The 24,332-nt window shown below is 41.5% G+C and overlaps 1 protein-coding gene across 7 annotated transcripts; it reads left to right on the top strand.

Annotated features, from left to right (window-relative positions):
• PTPDC1 (protein tyrosine phosphatase domain containing 1) lies at window positions 1–23,959 on the top strand. 7 transcript variants are annotated; one of them, XM_071550998.1, is made up of 12 exons: window positions 14–38; window positions 1,169–1,277; window positions 5,846–6,001; window positions 10,526–10,618; window positions 13,790–13,961; window positions 14,788–14,868; window positions 15,091–15,209; window positions 15,961–16,098; window positions 16,770–17,971; window positions 18,703–18,888; window positions 20,446–20,556; window positions 22,413–23,957. In XM_071550998.1, the coding sequence occupies exons 3-12, from the start codon at window positions 5,959–5,961 to the stop codon at window positions 22,527–22,529; spliced, it is 2,262 nt and encodes a 753-aa protein (XP_071407099.1). In that variant the 5' UTR covers window positions 14–38; window positions 1,169–1,277; window positions 5,846–5,958; the 3' UTR covers window positions 22,530–23,957. The 7 variants fall into 7 exon arrangements, with proteins under 7 accessions (XP_071407102.1, XP_071407099.1, XP_071407103.1 ...); XM_071551002.1 differs by lacking the exon at window positions 5,846–6,001; XM_071551000.1 differs by lacking the exon at window positions 1,169–1,277 and having other exon boundaries at window positions 24–38; window positions 5,869–6,001.
• The last annotated feature ends 373 nt before the right edge of the window (window positions 23,960–24,332 follow it).

Below are 24,332 nucleotides of genomic sequence, written 5' to 3'. Positions count from 1 at the left end.
CGAGCGGGTGCGGCGGCGCGGGCGGAGCTGCAGCCGAGGTGGGTCCGCGCCCCCCTCCCTGGCCTGCCCTGGCCTGCCCTGGCCTGCCCCACCTTGCGCCCCCCACGGGCCGCCCCCGCCCTGCCCCGCTCCCCCCGCCCCGCTCCACCGCCCGGCCCCAAGCTCCGGCAAACGCCGCCCGAGCCGCGCCCTCCTCCGGGGCCGGGCCCGCCGGGCAGGGTAGGTGGGCCCGCTGTGTCCTCACAGCGCCCGGGGCTGCCCCGGGCCGTGCCCGCCGCCCGCGGCCCTCCCGCTCCCGCCCAGCCACAGCTCCGGACAATCGCAGGGTGCCACTGGTTTGGGTTGGGACGGGCCTTAAACCCACCCAGTGCCACCCCTGCCCTGGGCAGGGACACCTCCCACCTGCCCGCGCTGCTCCAAGCCCTATCCAGCCTGGCCTGGGACACGCCCAGAGGTGGAGCCGCCACCACCTGATTCACAACCTGGAAATGCTTTCAATATAATAAATGTGATTTCAGCATCGCCAAGGCCTCCGGCTGGGCCGTGACTGACGGCAGGGAGCGCGGTGGGAGCTGATTTCTCTCAGCAGTGTTTTCTGCTCTGCAGTGGCTGTGCCCACCGCTAATCATCACTTACCTCCCTGGAAAACGCGGCTCCTCTGCAGGGGGAAGGCAGACACGCACAGGGCAATTCAGACACAGCCTGGTAACTTTTACATGTAGTTATTTACTGCTTTTGGCAACAGACTGTCACTATTCATCAGAGTAACAAAACTATAAAAAAATTACCTGATACATTAGTAATCTAGATTTCAGTGTTTGCACATATCCATTTATTTTGCTTTCTCAGAGCCATGTTTGCTGGAGTTCTGTTCCCACTTACCAAAACAGAGCTCCATGTCTTGAGTCGTTAGTCCCAGAAAAATGTATACAAAATGTGTTTGCAATTTTGTGTTGCTTGAAAGCATTTCCAGGTTGTGATTCAGGTGGTGACTATTCCATCCCTGAAAGTGTCCAAGGCCAGGCTGGACAGGGTTTGGAGCACCCTGGGACAGTGGAAGGTGTCCCTGCCCATTGCAGGGGGTGGAATGAGATGAGCTTTAAAGTCACTTCCCACCAAAACCATCCTGTGATTCCGTGATTTTTCCATTGCTTGTTTTCGTCAGTAGGTTATGTGAAATACTCAGTGTAACTGCATGTGTAAGACAAAATGAAATAAGATAGAATAAATAATAATATAGGAAATAAGAAAGAAGACAGTCTGGAGAGCCAACTGCTGTGAGTATCACCTCAGAGATATAATTAGCAATGTAATCCTCTCTCATGATGTGCTTGCTTTGGTGGATGCATAAACTGACCTGAATAGTTTTTCATTCACATTTCAGTAAATATTTTACTTCATTGTAAATCAAATGATACCATTATGAGCACTTTCCCTTTTTTAATGCAGTAGTAGTAAAATACAAATGAGAGGAAGTTGTATAGAAACTCTGAAATCTGGCATGGATGAAGGTAGTTGCTGGGAAGGAATGTGCTACAAATATCAAAAAATGGATTGCAAGCTCTGATAAGGTACAAGATTGCTTGTATCTTTTAGTATCAGCTGGCAGATACATTCCAAGTTTCTGGCAACAAGATCATAGAATGGTTTGGGAGCTTAAAGCTCACCTCACTCCCATCCCCTGCCATGGCAGGGACACCCTTCCACTAGGCCAGGTTTCCCAGACATGTTTCCGAGGCACAGATTTTGTGTTTCCTTGTGAAGCAAGGTTCAGACTCTAGAATTGCTTAATCATGTATACAACAAAAGCCAAATTACTTCTAACCGTGTGTTTGATGGTTGTTTTTTTCCAAGAAAACAGACACATTTGTGTAAACATTTTTACTCCTGTTCTTGGGTAGCTTGTTGTTGTTGAAAATATGAAAACCACATAAAAACAAACACATTTCCTCAGTTTTCTCTGTGCTTATCCTATCCCGGGAACATGAGGGAAATACAGTCACTTGCAAGTCTTGATCTCTGGCCACTTAAACTCCTCTTCAGCCAAACAGTTCCCAGAGCTTCATCATTTTCTTCCTTAGAAAAAGAACATGGTAAAAGGCCTAAAAGGGTTTTGACCTACTTACTTCATTCCCATTTCCTCATTTTCTTTACCTGGTCTGTCCCTTCTGAACAGTTTTGCTGTACATAAACTTGACCATGGTCCTTCATACACAGCAGCTCCAGTTTCATACAAACTGTGTGTGTTAATCAGGGTTTTTGCAAAGGTCATCACAAACTGGTCTGATCCATGGTGGCTCTTCAACAGTTCTGAAAGGTATGAAAGAAGGACTTCTTCCTAACTTCTGTTTTCCAACAACCTGGCATTTCCAGGCTGCTTTAAAGAGTTACCAACCCAAAGCAGACCATTCCTGGGTGAGAGCTTTGCAGCATGGATGTAGAAAATGAGCTGTCTCACAAATCAGAGCTTTCCCTTTTATAGCTGTATCTAGTTTAAGTGGTGAATTTTCTTTTTTTTTTTAATCCTATGGCTAAAAAGACGTTCTACACTATTTTCCTAGGCTTGTAATCACCTTCTGCATTGCATGTCCCTTGAATGCCCTGTGAATAACCCCTGATACAATTCTTCAGTTTTAGAACTGCCTTTTGAACTGGAATTTTCATATAACTCTGTTGTCTTTACCTAACATTTCACTACATCTCCATTTTATCCTTCACTAGCAATTTTAAGTAACAGTGGAACAAACAGGAAAAGAGAAGCTGGTACAGAGGATGAAGGAGGACAGGGATCACAGTGGGCTGCTGCTCTGGCATCTCATTAAGCAGCTAAATGTGTACAGTTCTGTGTACAGTTCTCTCACAACTGGGACACTGCTGCTTTAGTTGAGGTCTACCAAAGGTTTTGACCCTGCTTTTATGATTGATTTGCAGTGGTACTGCAGCATGCTTGAGACAGAAAAACATTACATATATAATATCTAAAAGCAGAACTTACAAAAAGTCTCTAATAACATTTAGGCAGTTTTAAAGTAACACAAAGCTAAAGAATTCCCTGCAATGCTTTGATACAAGCTGAATATAAAGCAACATTAATTGATGTTTATGGTCCAAACTATGAGAAGAGCAAAAAGTAAAAGGAGAAGGTGGGAATGTCCAAAGCCAGCTAGGAATCCAACCACACAGTTTGTACTAAATTAAAATGAACCATAGGTTTTAGTAAAGGCTAAGTTCTGCATAATGTAATGTTTTGATTATGTACCAATGAAAACAGTGCAGTCTAAGCAGTGGTCAGACATTTTAATGAGACTATTTGGACTGTTTCGTGCCTGCCTAATCTGATAAACTCGTGCCTGAGGTCACGAGACAGGTGGATTTGGTCAGAGTGCTGCAAAGCAGCCGGGAGGCAGCCCATGCAGTGCAGGAGGAATGAGCTGCCAGAAGCCCAGGGATCCTGTTCTACTCACCTAAAAAGCCTGTTAGTACTTGTACATGGCAATCCTAGTTGAGCAGAGTTTTCCAGAGGACTGGGGATTCTTCATTTTGTTGAAAAAGGGAAATGCCAGGCCTAGAGAGATGAAGATTATTCCTTTAGTCACCAGCAGCCCACCTGCTCTGTATCCTTTCCTTGGAAATGGCATTGGAAATTATTGCAGCCTATCGGTTAACTCCCCTAAAAAGTCATTCCCAGTTGGCACAAGGCCTTGTCTTGACTGAAATGCAGTGACATGGCCAGTTTGAACAAATATTTGGCACTGATGCCTGGGACTGGCTAAACTCTGCAGAGCACAGGGAAAATGAGTTCCTCAGCTGAATAAACTCAATAATACTGAAGAGTACAAATGTAGGAACAGGTAGAGCAACCAGAGCTTTGACACCTACAAGTGGGTACAGCAAAGCAGAGGGCTGTTGCACCGAGATTCCAAACCCTCTGAGAATTAATGCTCCTCTGGAGTCAAATAAGTAAATAGTGTTATATTATCATGAAAATAAAACTTAAGTATGTCAGTGACAGCTTCTCAAATGCGAGCATTTAGAACTTGCCCCAAAGAGTGTGCTTATATTAAGAATTTAATTCATATTTATTAATTATTTGAAACTGCTCTTTGTTCTTCAGTCAGCTAAAATGCCAGCTCCCTGCACCTCCTCCTACAAAACGTTCTGCCAGATGCTCTGTTTGTTAACACATTTTTTTGTGTGCTGACACTTGAAAAAGACACATGTTCCTTTACTCATAATTCAGAGATTCAGATTTCCAGAGCCACTTCTGTGGTGACTGAACTAACTGTGCTGAATCCAGGACGTGCTGCTGCTGGGGGGGCTGTTCCTGTGCAGCGACTCTCAGCCAGGGAGCCAGCTCGGGGGTCAGCCCAGCCCTGCATTTGCCATGCTGCTCAAACAGATTCCATTGAAGGGCTGGAATTCCCAGGAAGTCAGCTCTGTGTTCTGCTGGGCCTCTGAAGTCTGTAGGACTGCTCAGGGTCTGCTCTTCCCAGGACCTGATGGAGTGTGTCCTTCTCCCTGCCCACCTCAAGATACTAAAGAAAGGAGGATTTCAGGCTCCACAGTCTGTCCAGGTTTTTAAGTACCCAAGGTGTCTTAGTGACTTTTCCAAAATTGTGTACAAATCTTTTAACATCCCATTATTATTTCCTTTTTTTTCTCCACAAACTTCAAATCACAGAATCATTTGGGTGGGAAGGGACCTTAAAACTCATCCAGCCCCACCCCTGCCATGGGCAGGGACACCTCCCACCAGCCCAGGGTGCTGCAAGACCTGTCCAGCCTGGCCTTGGACACTCCCAGGGATGGGGCAGCCACAGCTTCCCTGGGCACCTGTGCCAGGGCATGTTTGGATTTTTTTTGTCCCTGCAAGATTATTAAGAAATTTTAAGGACTACTTTGTTAATTTGTCCCTGTTCTCAGTAAATTAGGTTTTCTATAGAAAAATATTGTGATTCTTCTTCCTCCTAAATTTTATCAACAAAAATCTAACTGCAAAATTATTTCTAAAGATTATCAAAATAGTTCCATTATATGCTCCATGTCTCTGCTAACCAAAATTAAGGCAGGTGCTTGACTGAATGATGGTTTTGAAGTTAATAAGGTTCTTTGTATCAGCCCCAAGTTGTCTCCCACACCTTGCTTGTTTAAACAACACATTTCCTGTCCACAGAAGCTCACACAAAAACTTTGTTTCTAAATAATTGGAAAGCATTTTTGATTAATCCTTAACTTCATTAGTCCTAGGGATTTTTTAACAAGACATGCAGGGAAATAAAGCCCTTTTTTGTCAGCTAATATTTAGTGTTTGAAAATGATTTAGTAAGATAGAATAGGATATTGTATCCTGTTTTATTCACATTTTTTATTTGTCTAGTATTTAGTTAAATCAACAAAGTCTTTGCTTTGTGTTTAAATTGATTATATCCTTGACATTCATAGGAACTTATTTTTGTTATGGGTTTGAGATACTGCTTTTAATGCAGTTAATTTATAGTCAGTGAAAATACTTCTGTCCTTTATTGGGTGAGAAAAAATACTTTGTGCAGGGTGTAGGCCCAGATAACAAATATTCATATCCGATTTTCTTTTCATGTTGTTTCAAAATTATCTCTGTAGCAATGTGTGATGCATGTGGTTGGTAATAGGAAAATGAGGTGAACAGGAAAAAAAGAGGTGGAAGATTCAGTTATTACAACATCAGGCTGGGGTGGCCTGTTTGCCTCAATCCCTTTAAAGCCCAGGCAGACACAGAAAGCAGTTTATGGGATGATTATCTGATAGTCCCTCAGGCACTCCTTGTACAGTCTTAAGTTAAGAAAAGATGGTTACTGGCTCCCCCCAGATTACCATCCTGAATCCAATTAGCTACAGGAAACACCCTGGGAATTCATTCAGCTTCTCTTCTGTAAAATCTGGATCCCCTACAATGTGTTTCTCGTGGCTGGTGCTGCAACAATGAAGGGATCAGCACTCACTCATTCTTTTTGCAGGGTCACAGGTAAGGTGTTACATTGAAATTATTAAATCTCTATTAAAACTGATGTAAATTTACTGTGGTTTTGACTATATTAGATTTAAAAAGAACTTCTCTAACTTGGAGAGGTTGTTTTTAAACTTTCCCACTTCTGAGTGCTGACAGAATGCATTGCTGACAACGTGTCATTGTTCTGTGTGTAGTCAGTCCTAGAAGTCTGGTAGTCTCTTAGTAAACATGATATTCATGATCAGGAGTCTCTGAGTCAACATTTTTGTTTGTAGAACACTTAATATATTCAATTTATGCCATCTCCTTTATAATTCCCCCTAGTAATTACTGCCTGCCAGCCTATTCAAGGTACTTTAAAAGAACTCCTGTTGACTCTTGAGTTAACATGACCAGAGAAAGCAGTGATTTAAATAACATGAATCAAATCAATTGAGGAACCTGTCCATCGGTTTACCTTGCAGTTTCTTGCTATTTATGTTAAAAAATCTGTGAACAGCAAACACTGAATCACCAGCCCAACACCTACATAATCTTTTAATGAATTACATTCTTTTGTCTCTTTTGTACCTGAAGGCAGTTACAGCCCTCTGTAAATATCAAACTTAATGATTAAATGACATTCACCTTTTGCTAAGACAGGTGGGGAGTATTTTTTCCCAAAGAGGGAAGAACACATCTAGAAATAACAAATCCGTTGTGGCTGTGGTTCAGTGAAATCCCTGGAGTTTTCCAACAGCTGTAGTATCATTCTGCTGTGTAAATAGCCTGTAACTAAACTACATAAACATTTGTTTAAAGTATTGCCTAGTCTTCTCTCTGTCTTTCATCTGTGTGCTCATTTGCTTTTTCCAATTTTTTGGTGTTCGCTTCCAGGTAGTAAACAGTTCAAATTTCACATAATTGAACTTTTTAACACACCTAGAGAATTGAGGTGTGTGCCTGTTGAAATATGTGTGCTCAGTGCTAAAACTGCCTTTAGGACTATTGTTAAATTGTGGCTTTTTTACTCATGACATACCTGTTATCAGTGAGCTTTTTCACTGATACAGACATTAGAACAGCCTTTGCATCTTGTTTAATTAATCATAATAATCCAGTTTTTTTAAAAAACCCGTTATCTACATTTTTACAAAACTTTAGAAATAAATGCTCTGTTATTCCTGGCAATGTTAAAATTAGTCTGCTGTAATTTAAAACAGTTTCCTATACCAGTTCTTCCTGTACGAGTGACTAACTATGTCTCATGCAAATATAGAAGATTTTGCTGTTAAAAACTCTCATGATCTGCCAATTTTAAAACATCAGAATCAAAGCCTGAATTTAGAGGCAAAGTTATAATTTAGTAGCTCTTACCCACTTCATTCAATATAACCAGTCCTCCTTACACTATCCTATTTTTGCTTAGTCTTAATCATCCCAGTTATCTTTAGTTGTCTAAAACATCTCCATTAGTGCAGTTTACAGGATTTTGCATCTTGGCAATGAAGCTTTATCCCGTGTGATCTTATATTTAGACATTCTGTTGACTTCTGTGGGACTGCTCACAAAAGAATTAGGCCACAGAAGAAATTTTAGTGTGAGTACCTGAGTGCTTAGGTACTCACATGGCCCCTACATGGTCTGTAGTTGACTATATCCCTTTAAAAATTTGGCTGCTGGGTAGTTACTTACACTTGACTGCAACAGGGAGAGAACAAATTCACTTTAGAAGCCAAGAAAACAGTAAAAATAACCTCAAAATTTCATGTGACAGGCCTAAGCATCAGCATTTGCCTGTATTGTATGAATATATTTGAGGTTTAAAATAGCTTTTCCCATATACTGATATTTTGAAACTGAAAGCTCATCCACAATTTCTTCATGTTAATTTATAAATGCAATCCTTTGAAATGTGTGGTCTGCTGTGGTGTTCCTGTTTGCCAGATCCACATGAATCTGGATATCTGGGACCTCAGCATTAGTGGATAGTTCCACAGGGAATCCTCAGTGGGAGCTTTCCAATGGGATTACTGTCCATGCTGGCAACTGCACTGCCCTAACTGGAATCCTTCCAGTTGGCAATGCAAGCTCTTCTTTCTGTTTTGAAAACATGTTTTAAAATAGTAATTGCATCTATTAAATAACCTCCTAATTGCAGAGCAAGCCCAGCATCTTCTTGTCTCTTCACTTTCTGGCTGCTAAAATATTAGACATTGCTTTTTTTCTCTCATTTCATTCTGGGGCAAAAATTCAAACCAGTGACTGCCAGCCACTGATCTCCAGATCCCAAAATACTAAAAAGGAATTTTTTTTGTGACAAGGCAAACGCCACTGGTGGTTTGCTGAGTCCATCCTGCTCCTTCCTGCGACCCAGGAGGGAATGTTGTCTTCCTAAGAACCTGCTCCCCTGGGGATCCCTGATCTCCCATTGTCCTGCTGCCTCTGTGGCACTTCACTACTCAACCTGTGACCTTACAAGGAGAAGTGCTTTTATTCTAGAGGAAGTGGATGTGGACAAGAGGCTGTTTCAGTCTTTAATCACAGGATATGCTGAGTTAGAAGGGACCCATCAGGATCAGGAGTCCAACTCCTGACCCTGCACAGGTCACCCCAATACTTTTTCTTCTGCCTTTCCCTGTGCATGACAAACATGAAAGGTGAATGTATCATCTTCTGTTTTTAATGTTCAGAAATATAAGGAATCTTAGCTCCAGTATATAGCAAAATGTTGGAGATCTTGGTTGTAAGTTTTAATGTAATTATACTACATAGGGCGTTGTCTAAACTGAGGATTGTCTCATTTTCACTTAGGGTATAACTTTAAACTGAGTTTAGCTAAACTGGCTCAAAACCTTTTGCTTCTGTTCTTATGAGGCAGTATTTTGATCTTGATACAGAATGTTCTCTGGTCACTGCAGGTTCATTTTCAGTTGTGTGTGGCATGTGGGAGTTTTGTTTATTTTGGATTGTGGGGTTATTTGGCAAATTTAAGTGACTACATTTATAAAAATCCATTACCTATGGAAAGCAATCACAAGTTGGAGATGCCTGTTCAGAGTTGGGAATTGAGGTGAAGAAAGTAGAAGCACAGAGTGATCTCACCTACAGCACAATGGGCCTCTGTTGTTCCCTCTGCAAGAAAAGCACTTCTGCAAGTTTGAAGCAAGGAGTAGGAATGGGGATCTGTGATGAAATGCAACAGGAAACAAAAAATCCTGTTACAAATTGGTCTTCTCAGAAGTGGAGAAAAACTCCCCAACCTCAAAATTATATTGAATCCACACCTGGAGGGGACCTCCTGAGATCCCCCCATAGTGCTTGGCATCATGATTCCAAGAGATGATTCCAATCTCTTCTCTGTGGGTACCAGGGACAGGACCCAGGGAAAGGCCTGGAGTTGTGTCAGGGCAGGGTCAGGTTGGACATTAGAAAAGGTTCTTCCCCCAGAGGGTGGTGGGCACTGACCAGGCTCCCCAGGGCAGTGGGCACAGCCCCAAGGCTGTCAGAGCTCCAGGAGAGTTGGAGAGTTCGAGAAGAGACCTTTGTTCCTTGGGCAGGGCGGTCCTGCTCTTCCCTTCTGCCCATCCACAGCACAGCCTTTCCTGCTGGGTCTGGTGTCCTTGCTGTGTGTCTCAACGCTTGGTGTCACCACTTCCCATGCTAAAATATAGACATGGCACTTCAGAGCCCATGCCACGTTTCTTCAGTGGGGAGCAGGGATTAAAGAGCAGCCTCTGTGCTGTCATGGCAATGGAAATGCATGTCAGGGATAAGGGGCAGAGCCGATTAAGGCGATACCGCGACTGCCCGAGGTACGTGACTCAGTTTCCAGAGGTACCTCATGAGGAGCGTGACCTGGAGTAACTCCAGGCTTGTGCCTCCAGCATCTGCCAAGTGTTCGTGGGATGAGCACAATCCAGTGTTCATGAGATGAGCAAAATGCTGAACAACGTTTTTTAAAAACTAAGAATATCCAGGACAGAGACAAAGCAGGACAGAGCTGTTGCTTTTACGCAAGCACTGCTTTTACTTTTAACACCCTTTTTATCAGGGCAGGAATGCCACTGAGATGAGCTCAGTTGGTTAAAACTTGGTTGTAATAACGCCAAGGTTGTGGGTTCAATCCCCTGTATGGACCACTGACTGAAGAGTTGGACTCGACGATCCTTGTGGGTCCCTTCCAACTCAGAATAGTCTGTGATCTGTGTAATGCATCTCTGTGGAACATCAGCACTGAGCTGTCCCAAATCACCACCTTACAGCTGTTTGAGGGGATGCAATATAACTCTGTAAAGTCATTTGTCACAATCTTCCTTTTGTTTTTTAGAAGTAAATATAAGGAAATTGCTAACATTGATCACACTGAGCAATTTGAAACACCTGTCAGTCAAATTTAGCAAATGGAAAGGCATGTAGACAGACTATTAATAATTAATTAATTTTTAATTATTTATAAATCAATTATTAATTAAACTATTATAATAAATTAATGATATGAAGGCAAAATCTTTAATTCCAGCACCAGAATTTTCAGTGAGTAGTCTACTGTTCCAACAGGTACTGCAATGGCTGCAGGAGTTTTGCTGCAAAATGAACTCCCATACTCTTCGTTGATAGAGAGCAGTCTGTACCTTGCAAATATGAGTTCAGGTAAGAGTTTTTCTCTGATGTGCCATCCATAAAAGATGCTTAGAGCAATTCTGAAAACAAAATCTACAGAAAATTCAAAAAGAACCCAGAAATATTATCTATGTTTATAAACTTAAAATGTCGATAATTAAATCAAACTACATGATTTCATCAACACGTTGTTGTAATAATATGTTGATATTTTCTGTAATTTTCATTTTGTCAGGCTTCTCAATGGAAGAAACTATGTGATTTTTGTGTTGAGAAACTGCCTAGCTGTCTGAAAATATAAATGTGCCTTCAACAAAACTCCTGATCTAATAAAGTATTTAAACTCTTACAGGATCCAATTCTTTCTTCCCATTTTGGGTGAGTGTTTGCAAATCCTGATAGATTCAGCAGGCAAATAATGATGTGCAGGAACTTTTTTCTGCCACTTCTGGCTCCACTATAATATTATACATACTGAAGATAAGTTTCTGGGAAGAGAAAGAGGAAAATAATTAAATACAAGAAAGGAATATAATTAATTAGAAAACATTTTTCACATTTCTTGGATACAGGCAGCACTTGAAATAGCCTTTTTCATCTCCTTTCTCTTCCACTCAACCCCCAAAATAAATGTTTCCTCACCTGTTGATATCAGCTTTATTGGTGAACTAAAGGAGTCAGTTTGATACAGCTCAAAGTCAGCTTTAACATTTTCCTTTTCTCATACAACATCACTGCTGAGTTTCAGGCCTGGTACCCACAGCAAACCTCGTCATGTCCTGATAACAGCTGGAGTGTAGCATTTAAAATTCAGGCCCTCAATTCCTGGCCAGTAGCAAGAAGAAATAGATTTTTGCCTGCTGAATTTGTCTCAGAAGGAAACTTTCTCTTGCATAAATTCCTCTGTACAAGTTACTGGTTTTGTCCCACAAAAAGAAACACAGACACTGGTTTTTTAACAGAAGAGAAACACAGACTGAAGATACTTTATAGTTTAAGGAAATGCAATGGGATTAATTTGCTTACTGAACAAAGTTGAGGTGGGTTTTCTTGATTTCCACAGCTTTGCCCATTAGTGCAGCCTAATGCACAGCCCTCGATATGACAAAGGCTCTTTAGCATCACTGTAATGTGTTCTTCACACAGTTGCACGAGAAGGTTTTGTTTTTCAGAGTGTTGCAATCTTTTTGGCCACCTCATTCTCCTTCTTGGCATGCTGGAAGCAAAGTGGGAGGCAATTTGCCACATCACAGCTACCTTCGAAGTCCTGAAGCTCTCAAGTGACACACCTTCTCCTCCACATAATCTGCTCTCTCAGGCTGCAGGACTAACAGCTTGGCTTAATAGAAAAGCTGTGCCCAGAAAAAAAGTCAGCCTTTTGTTTTCGATAACAAATTGTGTTTTGTAAGCAGACATGAATGGTCCAGGCGAACAGTCTACTCGATTCATCACGTACTGAACGATTTCAGTAGGAACACACTAATCCCAATCATTACATAGCTAATGATGCATTTTGGAGCAGCAAAGTGGAGGAGGGGAGAGGTGGTTGTGGAATGTGAGGTGGGGGAGTATAATGTAAAGATCTCTCAGGAGGCAGGAGCCTCCAGCTACATTCTGATTGTTCTTTTGAATCGCATATTTTGTGTCTTAGCAAGTTCTAAATGCCTGTTATTTAGAAGCAACTAAATACTCCCATTGTTTATGGAAAACGTTTCGGTTGTTCTCAGCGCGTTTTGAAAATTACCTACTTGAAATGCAACTATTTTCATCGAGCGGCGGAACAGTCTGTCCCGAGCAGACGCAATCCCTGAGGAAGGGAGCAGCCCCAGGGCTGCATCCTCGGTTGCCATGGCGACAGCTCAGCCCGTGGGGACCGGCGGCTGGAGCGCGCACGGGGATTCTCGGCACGGGGATGCTCCTGCGCTCCTGCAACTCCAGCGCTGAGCAACTTGCCGTGCCAGCGGCGGCAGCGGGCCGGGCAGGCATGCAGGGCTCGCCCCAGAGGCGCTCGGCCGTCAGTATCTTTAGCCATTTCTTCCAGGGTCGGAGGCATTCCTCCTCCGATCCCCTCCTTCGCATGAGCCAGAGGCGCCGGAGCTCCGTGGTGGAGCTGCTCTCCTCGTCCACCCACCGCGTGATGGTGGCTTTGTCGTCGCTCAGCCCCGAGGAGCTGGATGCAACTTTTCCTGAAAAAAAAAGTAAAGTACTTTTCGATAAGGCTGTTGGCAGCTCTGGGTGTTTTCTTGGTATCACTATACTTTTGTCCTGTTAACTGTATTTTATGTATGTGGATGAAATAGTGGGGATTCAGTTTTTTCCTGTGTTTTATATTTTGTTTGCTGATTCCTTATTTAAGTATTATATAGAATGTGTGTGTGTGTATATATATATGTATATATAAAATACATGCTTTTTACTCTAACAGCTCAGTTATAAACAGATGAAACAGAAGCACACATTCATGCATACACCAAGTGTGTGGTTAACTGTTCTGGATTTCAGGTTGAAGAGCACTGTGCCTTTTTTCAGTTGCAAGGGCTGTGGCACAGTCACCTCTAACTTCATCAGAAAAGACAACTTCTGCTGTAGTGCAAGCAATTTTTTCCCCTCACAATGCTTACTGGAAAAATGAGCCTGAAATATATATTTTTATATATTTATAAGTATAGAGTCTAATGTATATGTCTGTATGGCCAGACTTCACGAACGCAGCTTTGGGCAGGGCTCTCCCCACGTGGCTGAGCCCTTCCAGCCTGCGCAGGGGATTGTTCAGGTGAGGCTCAGCCTGCGCAGAACTGGCCCCACCGTTTCAGTCCTGAGGTCCATCTGCCATGGCTGAGCGATTTTGGACAGTGAGAGGGAAGTCCTCAGGACTGTCACAGCCCCCGGTACTGACCAGGCTGACCCTGCTGAGCATCCAAGATCTGACAGGATGGGATGGCAGGGAGGGATTGAACTGCCAGGGGACGGTCCCCTCTGAGACTCGCACTCAGGTCCTTGGGATTCAGAGTCCAGAGTGCTCTCCTTTGCACCACGGAACCATCCTATATAGTCTAATATATAATTAATATTTGCATATATTTATGAATGTATCTATTTCTAGATATTTCTGCTGTTTGTAACTTCATCATTTTAAGGCTGGAGTGATGCTATTCAGGTGGAGATGAATTCTAAGCTCTGACGGAACTGCTTCTGTCCTAGGGAGTTCGAGGCGCCCGACAGCCAAGTACACGAAGGTGGGGGAGCGGCTGCGCCACGTCATCCCCGGGCACATGCAGTGCTCCATGGCCTGCGGGGGACGCGCCTGCAAGTATGAAAACCCGGCTCGCTGGAGCGACCAGGAGCAAGCCATCAAAGGGCTCTACTCCTCCTGGTGAGGGCCGGCATCCCTGCCCCTGAATGCAACTGCATCAGCGGGATTCCCTAGAAAAAAGGGTTCAAAGGAAAATAATGAGGGGGGTGGGGGGGTGGGGGTGTGTGTGGTTATCAATTGTATTTATTAAAAGAATTCAAAGGAAAATAATAAGGGCTTTTTAAAAAAATCAGCTGCTGCCAAGTTAAATGTAAAACATAATGAGAGCTTGATTTGGAATTAGAATTAGTAATCGCCCAGTAAAGATGAGGAAAGATTGCTGTTGACTTACAGTTGGTTTGGGTCAGATCTAAAGGAGTAAATACCTGTCTGTCATGAATGATAAAAAACTCTTCTGGGCTGCAGGCTAAGATTAAGATGCAAGTTAATTAAAGATGTTTATAATAAAGAAGTAAAAACACTTATGGCAGATAAAATAATGTAGGTATGTGTTCAGAAGGACATTCATATGCAGCAAGAGTCACATGAAATGCATCTTTACATTCTTACTGGGTTTTTTTTAAGACAGCAAATGCTTAAAGGACATTTTCAAATGTTAAAGGGCCAAACAGGGATCTGAGTCCAAATTTCTATAAAAAGGAATTTTTACTTATATCCTGGCATTTTAAAATTCCAGTAATAGTCTTTTGATAGTGTTGTATCTGGATCAGCTTAATAAGATTTATCACTAATACTATGGTATAGTAGAATTTTTAAAAAATGCACTTTTAATTAATCAGCAAGGTATTTCTGTCTTTCTTGAATATAACAGTATTCTTATTTTGGTAGACTCATACCCAGGAAATGATTCATAACCACATTATTATCTCCTTTCCTCATTTCTCAGGATAACAGATAACATCCTGGCTATGGCTCGGCCCTCAACAGAACTAATTGAAAAGTACAGCATTATTGAGCAGTTTGAAAGGTAACAAATTCAGTCATTATTTATTGTAAGTATTACTAGTGTAATTCCTGATCCATTTTCTCTTTCAACATAGATTTGGATTGTTGATAAAGATCCTTTCATTTTAACACTCTGCAGGTAAAGATTTATTCACAACTAAGAATAAATGTGTGTTTCAGAAAATAAGGGATAATGAGATTTTGGCTGCATGTAATACTTGGACTCATCTATTCCTTTTTTAAGATATGGCATAAAAACCATAATTAACCTCCAGCGTCCTGGGGAGCATGCGAGCTGTGGGAACCCTCTGGAACAAGAGAGCGGATTCACCTACCTTCCTGAAGCCTTTATGGAGGCTGGAAGTAAGTTCCCTCCTGCTGCTCTTCCTCGTTAATTATTGAGTTTGGCACTTAGAGATATTTTTACTTGAATCCCTGTGTGTTAAAAGCAGCTCTGTAAGAAACGCTACACAAAATGGGATGTAAATATGAAACTTGGCAAATATAATTAAGAGTGAATAACATATTATTGAAGATCATGTATTATGTAGAGAGAGATGGAGGGTTTATGTTCAGGTGTTTACAACAAAGAAAGGACAGCAGTTAGTAAAATTTTCCTTTGCCTTCTATGTTCACCAGTATATGAACCATTAATGGTGTTTCTCACTCTGGTACAACTCATGTTTTCTTATCTAGACTATAAAAGGTTAATTCATGTGAGGACACTTGTATTGACAGTATTTTTCTACTATGATGAGAAGAAAGTGCCTCTCTATAAGAAGCAGCTGTTGACTGAAGTGCTTTTATTTCTAAAAAAAATTACCCTCTCTCTATATATAGCTCCGTAATTCTGCATGAATCACTTGGTTTTGTTACACCTTTTACATTCTGGCTGAACTTCAGTTTGACTATTATTTGCTACCTTTGTGTATTTATCAAGTTTCAATAGCAAGGATACACCAAAATGGGAAAATAATCTCTTGCAAACAACATGTAGTCTGATTTTACACAGCATTATGCAATTTTAGTACTTTGTTACTAGTCATCTCTGTATATAGTACTACATGGTTCACATTCAGTGTGGCAGAAAATCACTGTCTCTCTTTTCCTTTAGTTTATTTTTACAATTTTGGATGGAAGGATTATGGAGTGGCATCTCTCACAACTATACTTGACATGGTAAAAGTCATGGCTTTCGCCCTGCAAGAGGGGAGGGTGGCTGTTCACTGCCACGCAGGACTGGGGAGGACAGGTATGTGCTCTACTGCAGGGCCAACAGAACTGGTATTCTAAAAATGCCAAACAGTCTCTGGTTGTAAATCATTAATAATTAGTTTAGATCCTATATCATTGCAAGATGTACATCAATAAAAGGGTTAGAAGTGCTAACCTGCTTTGTTAAAATTATCTGAATGGCTAAAGGAGATCAGTTTTAATGTAATAAAAACAGAAACCTGCAAGGTTAGAGAATTTTTTCATGTGTACAATGATTCCATTACATTCAAATGTGACAGCTGCTTTTGAGAGGGACAAATTCACCTGGTGCACTTTCATTGCCCAGTATTTATTCCACATTCACAAATCTGCCACTCATTGTTAGATCAGGCAGATTTGGTGGAGCAGCTAAAATTCCATTTACTTCTTTCAAGTCCTTTTTGCCTGTGTCCTTCCCATAGAAGCCCCCATTGCTCCTGTGTCTACAAATGATGGAACTCCTGGAGATGCCGTTGTGAGCAACTGACTCTCACTGGAAGTGTAGTGAGAAGGGCTTTACTATCCTGTGCTTCGTCAAATGCAACAATGATTCAGTAACAGCATCATGTAATAAAATGTCTTTACCTATAGTAACTTCTCTCTTGTATTTCCACTGAGTGTTTGTTTCAGTCTGACAGTTCTTTACCTAATCTTGTCTCTGTTTTCCAGGTGTTCTAATAGCTTGCTACTTAGTTTTTGCCACAAGAATGAGTGCTGATCAAGCAATTCTTTTTGTCAGAGCAAAAAGGCCTAATTCCATCCAGACGAGGGGACAGTTACTGTGCATCAGGGAATTCACTCAGTTCCTGGTTCCCCTGCGAAACGTCTTTGCCTGCTGTGAGCCCAAGGCTCACACAGTGACCCTGTCCCAGTACCTGACCCGGCAGAGACATCTGCTCCATGGCTACGAGAGCAGGCACCTCAAACACGTGCCAAAGCTCATTCATATGGTCTGCAAACTGCTGCTTGACTTGGCTGAAAACAGGCAAGTGATAGAGGCAGAGCTGTTGGACATCCCAGACCTCTCAGCTGAGATTGAGAAGACTGTTTCTCAGTTGGTGTCCACACAGGTCAACCAAGACCTCGCCAGGCAGGACAGTGACACGTCAGACTCATCCCATACCCACTCCTCTGCTTTCGAGACCCAGGATTCTCATTGCTCCCTGGGACATGAATGTGATTCTTTTTGTAAAAGAAGGAATGTCGAATGCCTTCAGCCTCTTACTCATCTGAGAAGGCGTCTGAGCTACAGTGAGTCAGATTTAAGGAGAACTGAGTTTCTTTCAGAACAAGATGACAGTGCCTGGACAGTGCCTGCTCAGATATTAGAGTGGAACAAGCTCAGGCAGAACAGTGGTGAGGAATGTTCTGCCACAGGAGAACCAAAGCTGGAGCCGAACAAAGAAGTGTTAGTGCGCAACACGTGCATGTTCTGGAGTCAAGGCAGGTTCAATCTGGACGGGCAGAAAGGGGGATCCTCACTTTATCCCAGGAGGAACTCTACCAAAGAAGTGCAACGCAGCAGAACCTTCTCTTCAGGCCTCGCTTCCCTCCACAGTGCCAGGGAACCCGGAATGCCACGGCACAGCTTTGCCAAGGACATCGGTCCTGGGAAGGACCACAAGGTTAATATGTACGGTAGGAGAGTCTATGCCTCTGAGGACTCTGATTCTTCTTCCTCTTCCAAAGTGAACTTTTCCATTGGATATGAAAGCCAAGGTAGCAGAGATGTGTCAGAGACAATTCCACACATTGTTCTGCAGTCAGAATTAAGTTTGGAAGCCCGAAGAGTTTTGGCAGCGAAAGCACTTGCAGATATAAATGAATTTCTGGGAGAGGATGAAGTGAAGCAGAAGGTAGAAATATGGCAGGTAATTTTTAACTCAATTCCACATTATGGGCTTTGCACATTTCACCTGAGTTAACTCCTAGAATGGCAGAAACACCACAGGGAGCATTGAAGTGGCACGTTGGGACAGCAGTTTATAATGTGGTCCAGTGAATGATTGTACTTGTCAGTTATGGGCCAGTCCTTTCACAGGCTGGCAAAATGCACTTAAAATTCTGGTCTCCAGCAGGAGGGTAGAGACCTCATTTTGGGTTGTGTTCCTTCATTTCGCTACCTAGGGAAAATTGATGCCATTATCTGTGGCTGTAACTTGGCTGCTGGTAGCACAGAAGTAGCACAGATTTTAAGGTAGAGCTGTGTTGGTTTTCATCATTGCTTTCTCAGAACTAATCAGAGCATTCTGTGAGGAAAAGAGAAAGAATTTAGTAGAAACTTAATTGCTTACCCTCAAATCCAAATCCTCCAAGCAACATTTGCTTTGAAGTTGAAATGCAAAGCTGGGTTTTATGAGTTCGAGTGGAGTATTGGGAGGTTCTCAGCTGCACTGTCTGTGCTATCCTTCTAAAGAATCACTTGTATTACTGCTGATTAATGTTGGTACTTTGGAAAAAAAAAATAATTTTTTGGGTAACTTTTCAGTCTTTTTTTTGTTGAAGCATAAGCAACCAAATACTGCTACAATCAAAGAGAACGTTAGCAAAGGTAAATAGATGATGCATTTTCAGTTTTGTTTTTGTTTTCTTTTGTTTTAAGAAAGAACTGAATTCTCGAGATGGAGCTTGGGATAAAATCTGCACCGAGAGAGATCCTTTTATCCTCTGCAGCTTGATGTGGTCCTGGATAGAGCAGCTGAAAGAGCCTGTTATATCCAAAGATGATGTTGACATGCTGGCAAAAAATTGCACAGAATCACAGGAAGCACTCTACTTGCTGAGAAAGGTAGATGTTGGATTCTTTACCTTTAGGCAAGGAAATTGCACTTTTAAAAAGCCACTTCAATGTCTTTAAAGATCAGGATAAAAAATAATTCTGTATCAAATCATATGAGTTGTAATCAATATTGTGGTGATGAATATTACAAGAAAAATACCAGACACAATCCCTGAACACCATTCAGTAGCAGTTCAGCTTTAGACCATTTCCCTGCAAATTCTGCACCTGGAGATCGAAAGTGACAGATGAGAGGGAAAGGTGAGAAACCTTTGCTCTGTGACTCCATGAATGGCTTTTGTTACATCACGTCTGGCAGCTGTGCTTTATGGTTGTCCTATTTGCTGTGCAAACATGTTAATCTGGCAGCTTTGGGAGAGCTGGGGCAAGGAATAGGAAGAATTTGCTAATTCAGGGAAGCAGAAGCCAGGCCTGATTCCTTCTACAGAACTGTGGCCACTTGTGTTGTGAAATTCCTATGAAAAATAGGCACTTTTGGTCCAAACTCATTAATTGTGCTTTCCCCAAAGGCAAAGTAAATATACAAGGTAAATGTCCAAAGGTAAATTGAAAAAATAAAATTTGCCATTCTTGATCACTCAATTATACAAATTAATTTCCTAATTATTTGGGAATTCTTTGTTTCTGAAGTATTTTTTAAGAAAATAGAACCCCTTTTACTCTTCCAGATATCCAAAAATACAGCTTCTAGTCAGTAATTGGTCAGGACTTCATGTGCAGTGACCATCCTCATGACACAATATTCAGAATTCCCAAGGTCATCTGAAAACAACACATTTCTTCCTCAAGAATTCTTCCACTCTGTATCAGAGTTTTAACTATATTAAATAAAAACTGCTTGACACTTGTTCTAAATGGAATAACATTTTTACTCTTCCTTATCTTACCTTGTATTCTTTTAGAATCCCACCAGAGCTGTATTGGCAGGGACCTCTGGATGTCTTCTAGTCCAAGTGTCTTGCTCAAAACAGAGTTACCTACACCAGGCTGCTTGTATGACAGATGTTCCAGTGCCTTAATTAAGGATGTTAAGCTAGAAAAGGGATGAGAAGGAGCAGCCACAAAGATCTGTTCCTCCCTTTATGCATCTTTTATGCACAGATGTCATTCTGCCAGCTTCCTTTAATGGTGATGGAGACTTGGAAGGACAGAGAGAGGTGCAAGATCATCCTGAGTTAGATGGGGGAAGAGCCCTAAATATGCTTGGCATTTTGGGCTAAAAAGAGCAAGTCTCACTTCTATGCCAAATCACATGAATGTTACTGTTCATGGAGGGGATCTTGAAAAATAAGTATCCAGATGCACGTCTGACCTAGAAATTCCCAGAGCAGTTTGTGGTACTCCAGAGATGAGTTTTTCCCATTGCATCCAAAATAATTATGCTCTTTAGGCTTGTGGCAATTCCCTCCCCAGCTCTTGCACCTGAATGTTTCGATACAGGAAGGCACAGCCTGATACTTAAACAGCAGTTAATGAAACCTGAGTGTTAAAATGTTTTTCATGGAAATACTTCTTCTAATGAGCTGCTGTTCTTTTACCCACCAGGAGCAGTGTCAGACTATCCTTTGTATCTTACACTGCGTGGTGAACTTGCAAATGCTGCCAGCTGATGTGGAGGAGGCCTTACTTGCTCGTGCTATTAAAGCTTTCACTAAGGCAAGTAACCTTAAAGAAATGTCCCTGCCATTGTATGTACTTGGTTTAAATCATGAGGTGTAAATCGACAGAGGAGGTCTCTGTGAGAAAAGTTACAGTAATTCTTTCACATCTATTTAGTTCAGAGTTCAGATTTTATACTAATCAGCCTACATAAAGGGTAAGAAATAGTCTCAACAAAAAAAAATCTGTCACTTACAGCCTTAATCCTGGAGTTTCCTTTTAATATTTCTGGACCACTGCCAGTTCATGGACATTTTCATATTAGGTGTCATGTGAAAGCGAGGAGGGAGACAGAAATGCAAAGGTTTCTAGTTTTAACTGTATTAATTAAAAGTTATTAGCTGTATGTGCTTCTAGACAATCAAATCCTTATGTCCCCAACACTGGCTGTTGACTTAACAGACAGCACACAGGTTGGAAGGGGTTCTGACCTTTGATATGAAGCCACACTTCAGCCAGGGAGAAAATTATTAGCAATAAGCGCCTCCAGACAGAGACATTAGAGCCTTATGAAACAAACACTGCCTAACCAGAGGGCCAGCACACAGGTTGGAAGGACTTCTAACCCCTGCTATTGAGGCAACACTTAATAGCAACAAAAGAAAAGAACCTTTCTCACGATAGCTCCCGAAATAACATTTATTAATACAAATATCTGACAATAACAATATGGGTTACTTAGTTGGTGATAACATTGAGCTGCAAGATTGTACAAAATACCCCCAAAGACACTGGCACAACACACATTTCAAGGGTTGCCCCAGCAGTATAACCACTCCCATAGCAAATTTAACTAACAGAAGATTACTAAACAGAAACACAACAGTTCAACACCACCAGTAAACACACTCAATAACCCAAAAGAAAAGCAAAAGGAAAAATAGAGCCGCTTCCCATTAACACACATACACCCAGTGAGCTATAGCAAATTATAATTAATAAGGTATAAGAAAATAAAGTAAGAATTCAGTTGCTTACCCCTGCAATGTTGATGGAATGGGGAAGACAGGGTAACTCTCAGGTTGCCCTCCCAGAGGTGGAAAGTTTTTCTCCCCAGGTTGCAGTTAAACTGCACTTCTTTTTATATATTTTTTTTCTTCTGGTTGTTGTGTGGCTAATAGTCAATCTGTTGGGGGGTGATGGTGATGCAGATGTCTGAGGCGAGGTGGGTCCTTGAACAGTCATAGAAGACCTTGCAAAGGAAGGCTGTGCTATTTCTTAACACTCCATCCTTTTGTTAATCTTCTCAGTTTGCCTTGCTTTTGTCTTCTGCGGGGAGCACCCCTCCAGGGGGCTGAGGCGTCTCCCTCAACCCATCAGCTCATCACCCCACATTAGGGAAAAGATAATTTTTAAGTGGTGAGACTAACTCATCACTGGGAGTATCTTATCAAAGGGTTTCTGTACTACTTGAATCTTTCTATCAGATTAAATCGTTTTCTGAAATTACACTGCAATCTAGTTGTATTTCAGACCTGTAACAGGGGACGTGAGTAGTAACCTACCCTTTTGGGATCCCTCAGTAACTGTGGCAGGTGAAGCTGTTGCTCAGCTCAGAGCTGCTGTCTTTGTACATTCAGCCAATGAAATCTGAATTTGAACAGAATGTTCACCAGCTGCTTCCTAATCTGTTCTGTCACCTGTTAAAACAATCATGACATTTCTACTTCTACCAGTTTATTTCAATACCTAGTCAGCATAAAACTGAAAACACTTAGCATTAAGCATTCCATCATGAAACACATACTTTGATAAATCTCAAAGTTACATTTTTTAAGTGTTGGCCGTCTACTTTGGATTTTGCTGTATGACCTCTACTTACCAACTGAATTGAAATTTTTCTCTTTCATTAGACAAGCTTCGATTCTGAAAATGGACCATATGTTTACAATACCTTGAAAAATGTGTTTAAACAAACACTGGAAGAAAAAAGGAAAAGAATTAAGGAAGGAACAGAGAATCCTTCTTGATTTCTACAAACTCTGCTGAAGCATTAAATGGGCCTACCAAATTATTTTGCATTCTCCAGCTACTGTATTTTGTGCTGCCTGGCATGATCTACCTAACTTTAGGTAACAGTAGTTATTAACAAATAATTTTATTTTTTTAGAGGGAGTTTTAGTGGAAATTGTTCAATCTACATAGTTTTAAAGAACAGCTCCTGTGTCACCATACTCTGTAGCATTTATTTTCAGGTACTGTGCTATAATATTGTGAAGGGTTCTCCTGTTCTCCAATGAAATTATTCGTTTAGAAACCTCTAGTATTGACAAGAAATGTTATTTTCCAGTGACAGCATTGCCATAAGTTCAGTGCCATGATACACAAAGGTTTAATGGATTGAGTTAATATTCATGTATTACATATGTTTACATTAATGTTACTTGATCTTACTTTGCAGAAAATAAATATTGGCTGAACCTATAAAACTGCTTTTCGTTTTAAAAAATTTAAAATAAGGCAAAAATAATAACAGACAGATGTGGAGGTCTGCTATTGACAGCAGGCAGTATTTTCCTTTAAATCTCAAATGATTGTAACCAATGTGTTTCTAAAAGTTGTTGCAGTAGAGGAACACACTGTGTTGAGTATTTGTTATCAAGCCCTTAATTTGGACTTTTTTGGCTAAGAAAACTTTAAACTGTTTTTAACAGAAAATTGATTGAAGCATTTTAACTTCTTGGAATAAGAGTAAAATTTTGCCTTATTAGCTAAACTTTTATTGATCTTAAGTGAAAAAACACTTCATTATGAAATCTTAGTAAGGATAGAATTCTGTCTGTACTTACATCCAGCAAAAACTTGCATAAATAAGTCTAATGTAATAATACTGAAAAATACCTAATCAAAATCTTATTATCTGCAATACACTTTGTAAGAGGCATTTTTATCTAATAAGACAGAAACAACTGGGACATACATCATCCTAACTGCAGTTTTGGATTTCAGCCTTTGGATTTCGACTGGAATGCCTATTTGCAGGATTAACAGTTTATCCAGTTCGATATATTTAAGTAGTTAAACAAGAATCTATTCTTTTCTGAAATATTCATTACTGTAAATGACTAATACTCAGAGTTAAAAAAAGACTAATTTGAAATACATATAAATTATAAATGCTTCAACTGTTGGATGATTTTATATCAAATTCAGATCCATAACGAGTACTTTGGCAGAATCATCCTAAAATAAGCACACTTGAAAGGAAAATATCACATGTGAATCACATACACAGAGCCAGGTTTGTAAAGAGGCAAGGCAACAAGATAGGCAGGTTTACACCAGCGTGCCTTGGCAGTGTATGTATGGCCAGACTTCGCAAATGAAGATTTGGGCAGGGCCCTCCCCAGGCGGGTGAGCCCTTCCAGCCTGCACAGTGGATTGTTTAGGGGAGGCACAGCGTGAGCAGAACTGGGCGGTCCCGTGGCGTAAAGCAGAGTACTCTGGACTCTCAATCCCAAGGCCCTGAGTTCCAGTCTCAGTGGGACCGTCCCCTGGCAGTTCAATCCCTCCCTGCCATCCCATCCCGTCAGATCTGGGATGCTCAGCAGGGTCAGCCCGGTCAGTACCGGGGGCTGTGACAGTCCCAAGGACTTCCCTCTCACTGTCCAAGCTCGCTCGGCCGTGGCAGATGGACCTCAGGACTGAAATGGTGGGGCCAGTTCTGCTCATGCTGTGCCTCACCTGAACAATCCCCTGCACAGGCTGGAAGGGCTCAGCCATGTGGGGAGAGCCCTGCCCAAAGCTGCATTCTGAAGTCTGGCCATACATAC

Source organism: Pithys albifrons, chromosome 3, assembly GCF_047495875.1.
Source record: "Pithys albifrons albifrons isolate INPA30051 chromosome 3, PitAlb_v1, whole genome shotgun sequence".
NCBI lineage: Eukaryota > Metazoa > Chordata > Aves > Passeriformes > Thamnophilidae > Pithys > Pithys albifrons.
This window is presented reverse-complemented; position numbering and strand designations above follow the sequence as displayed.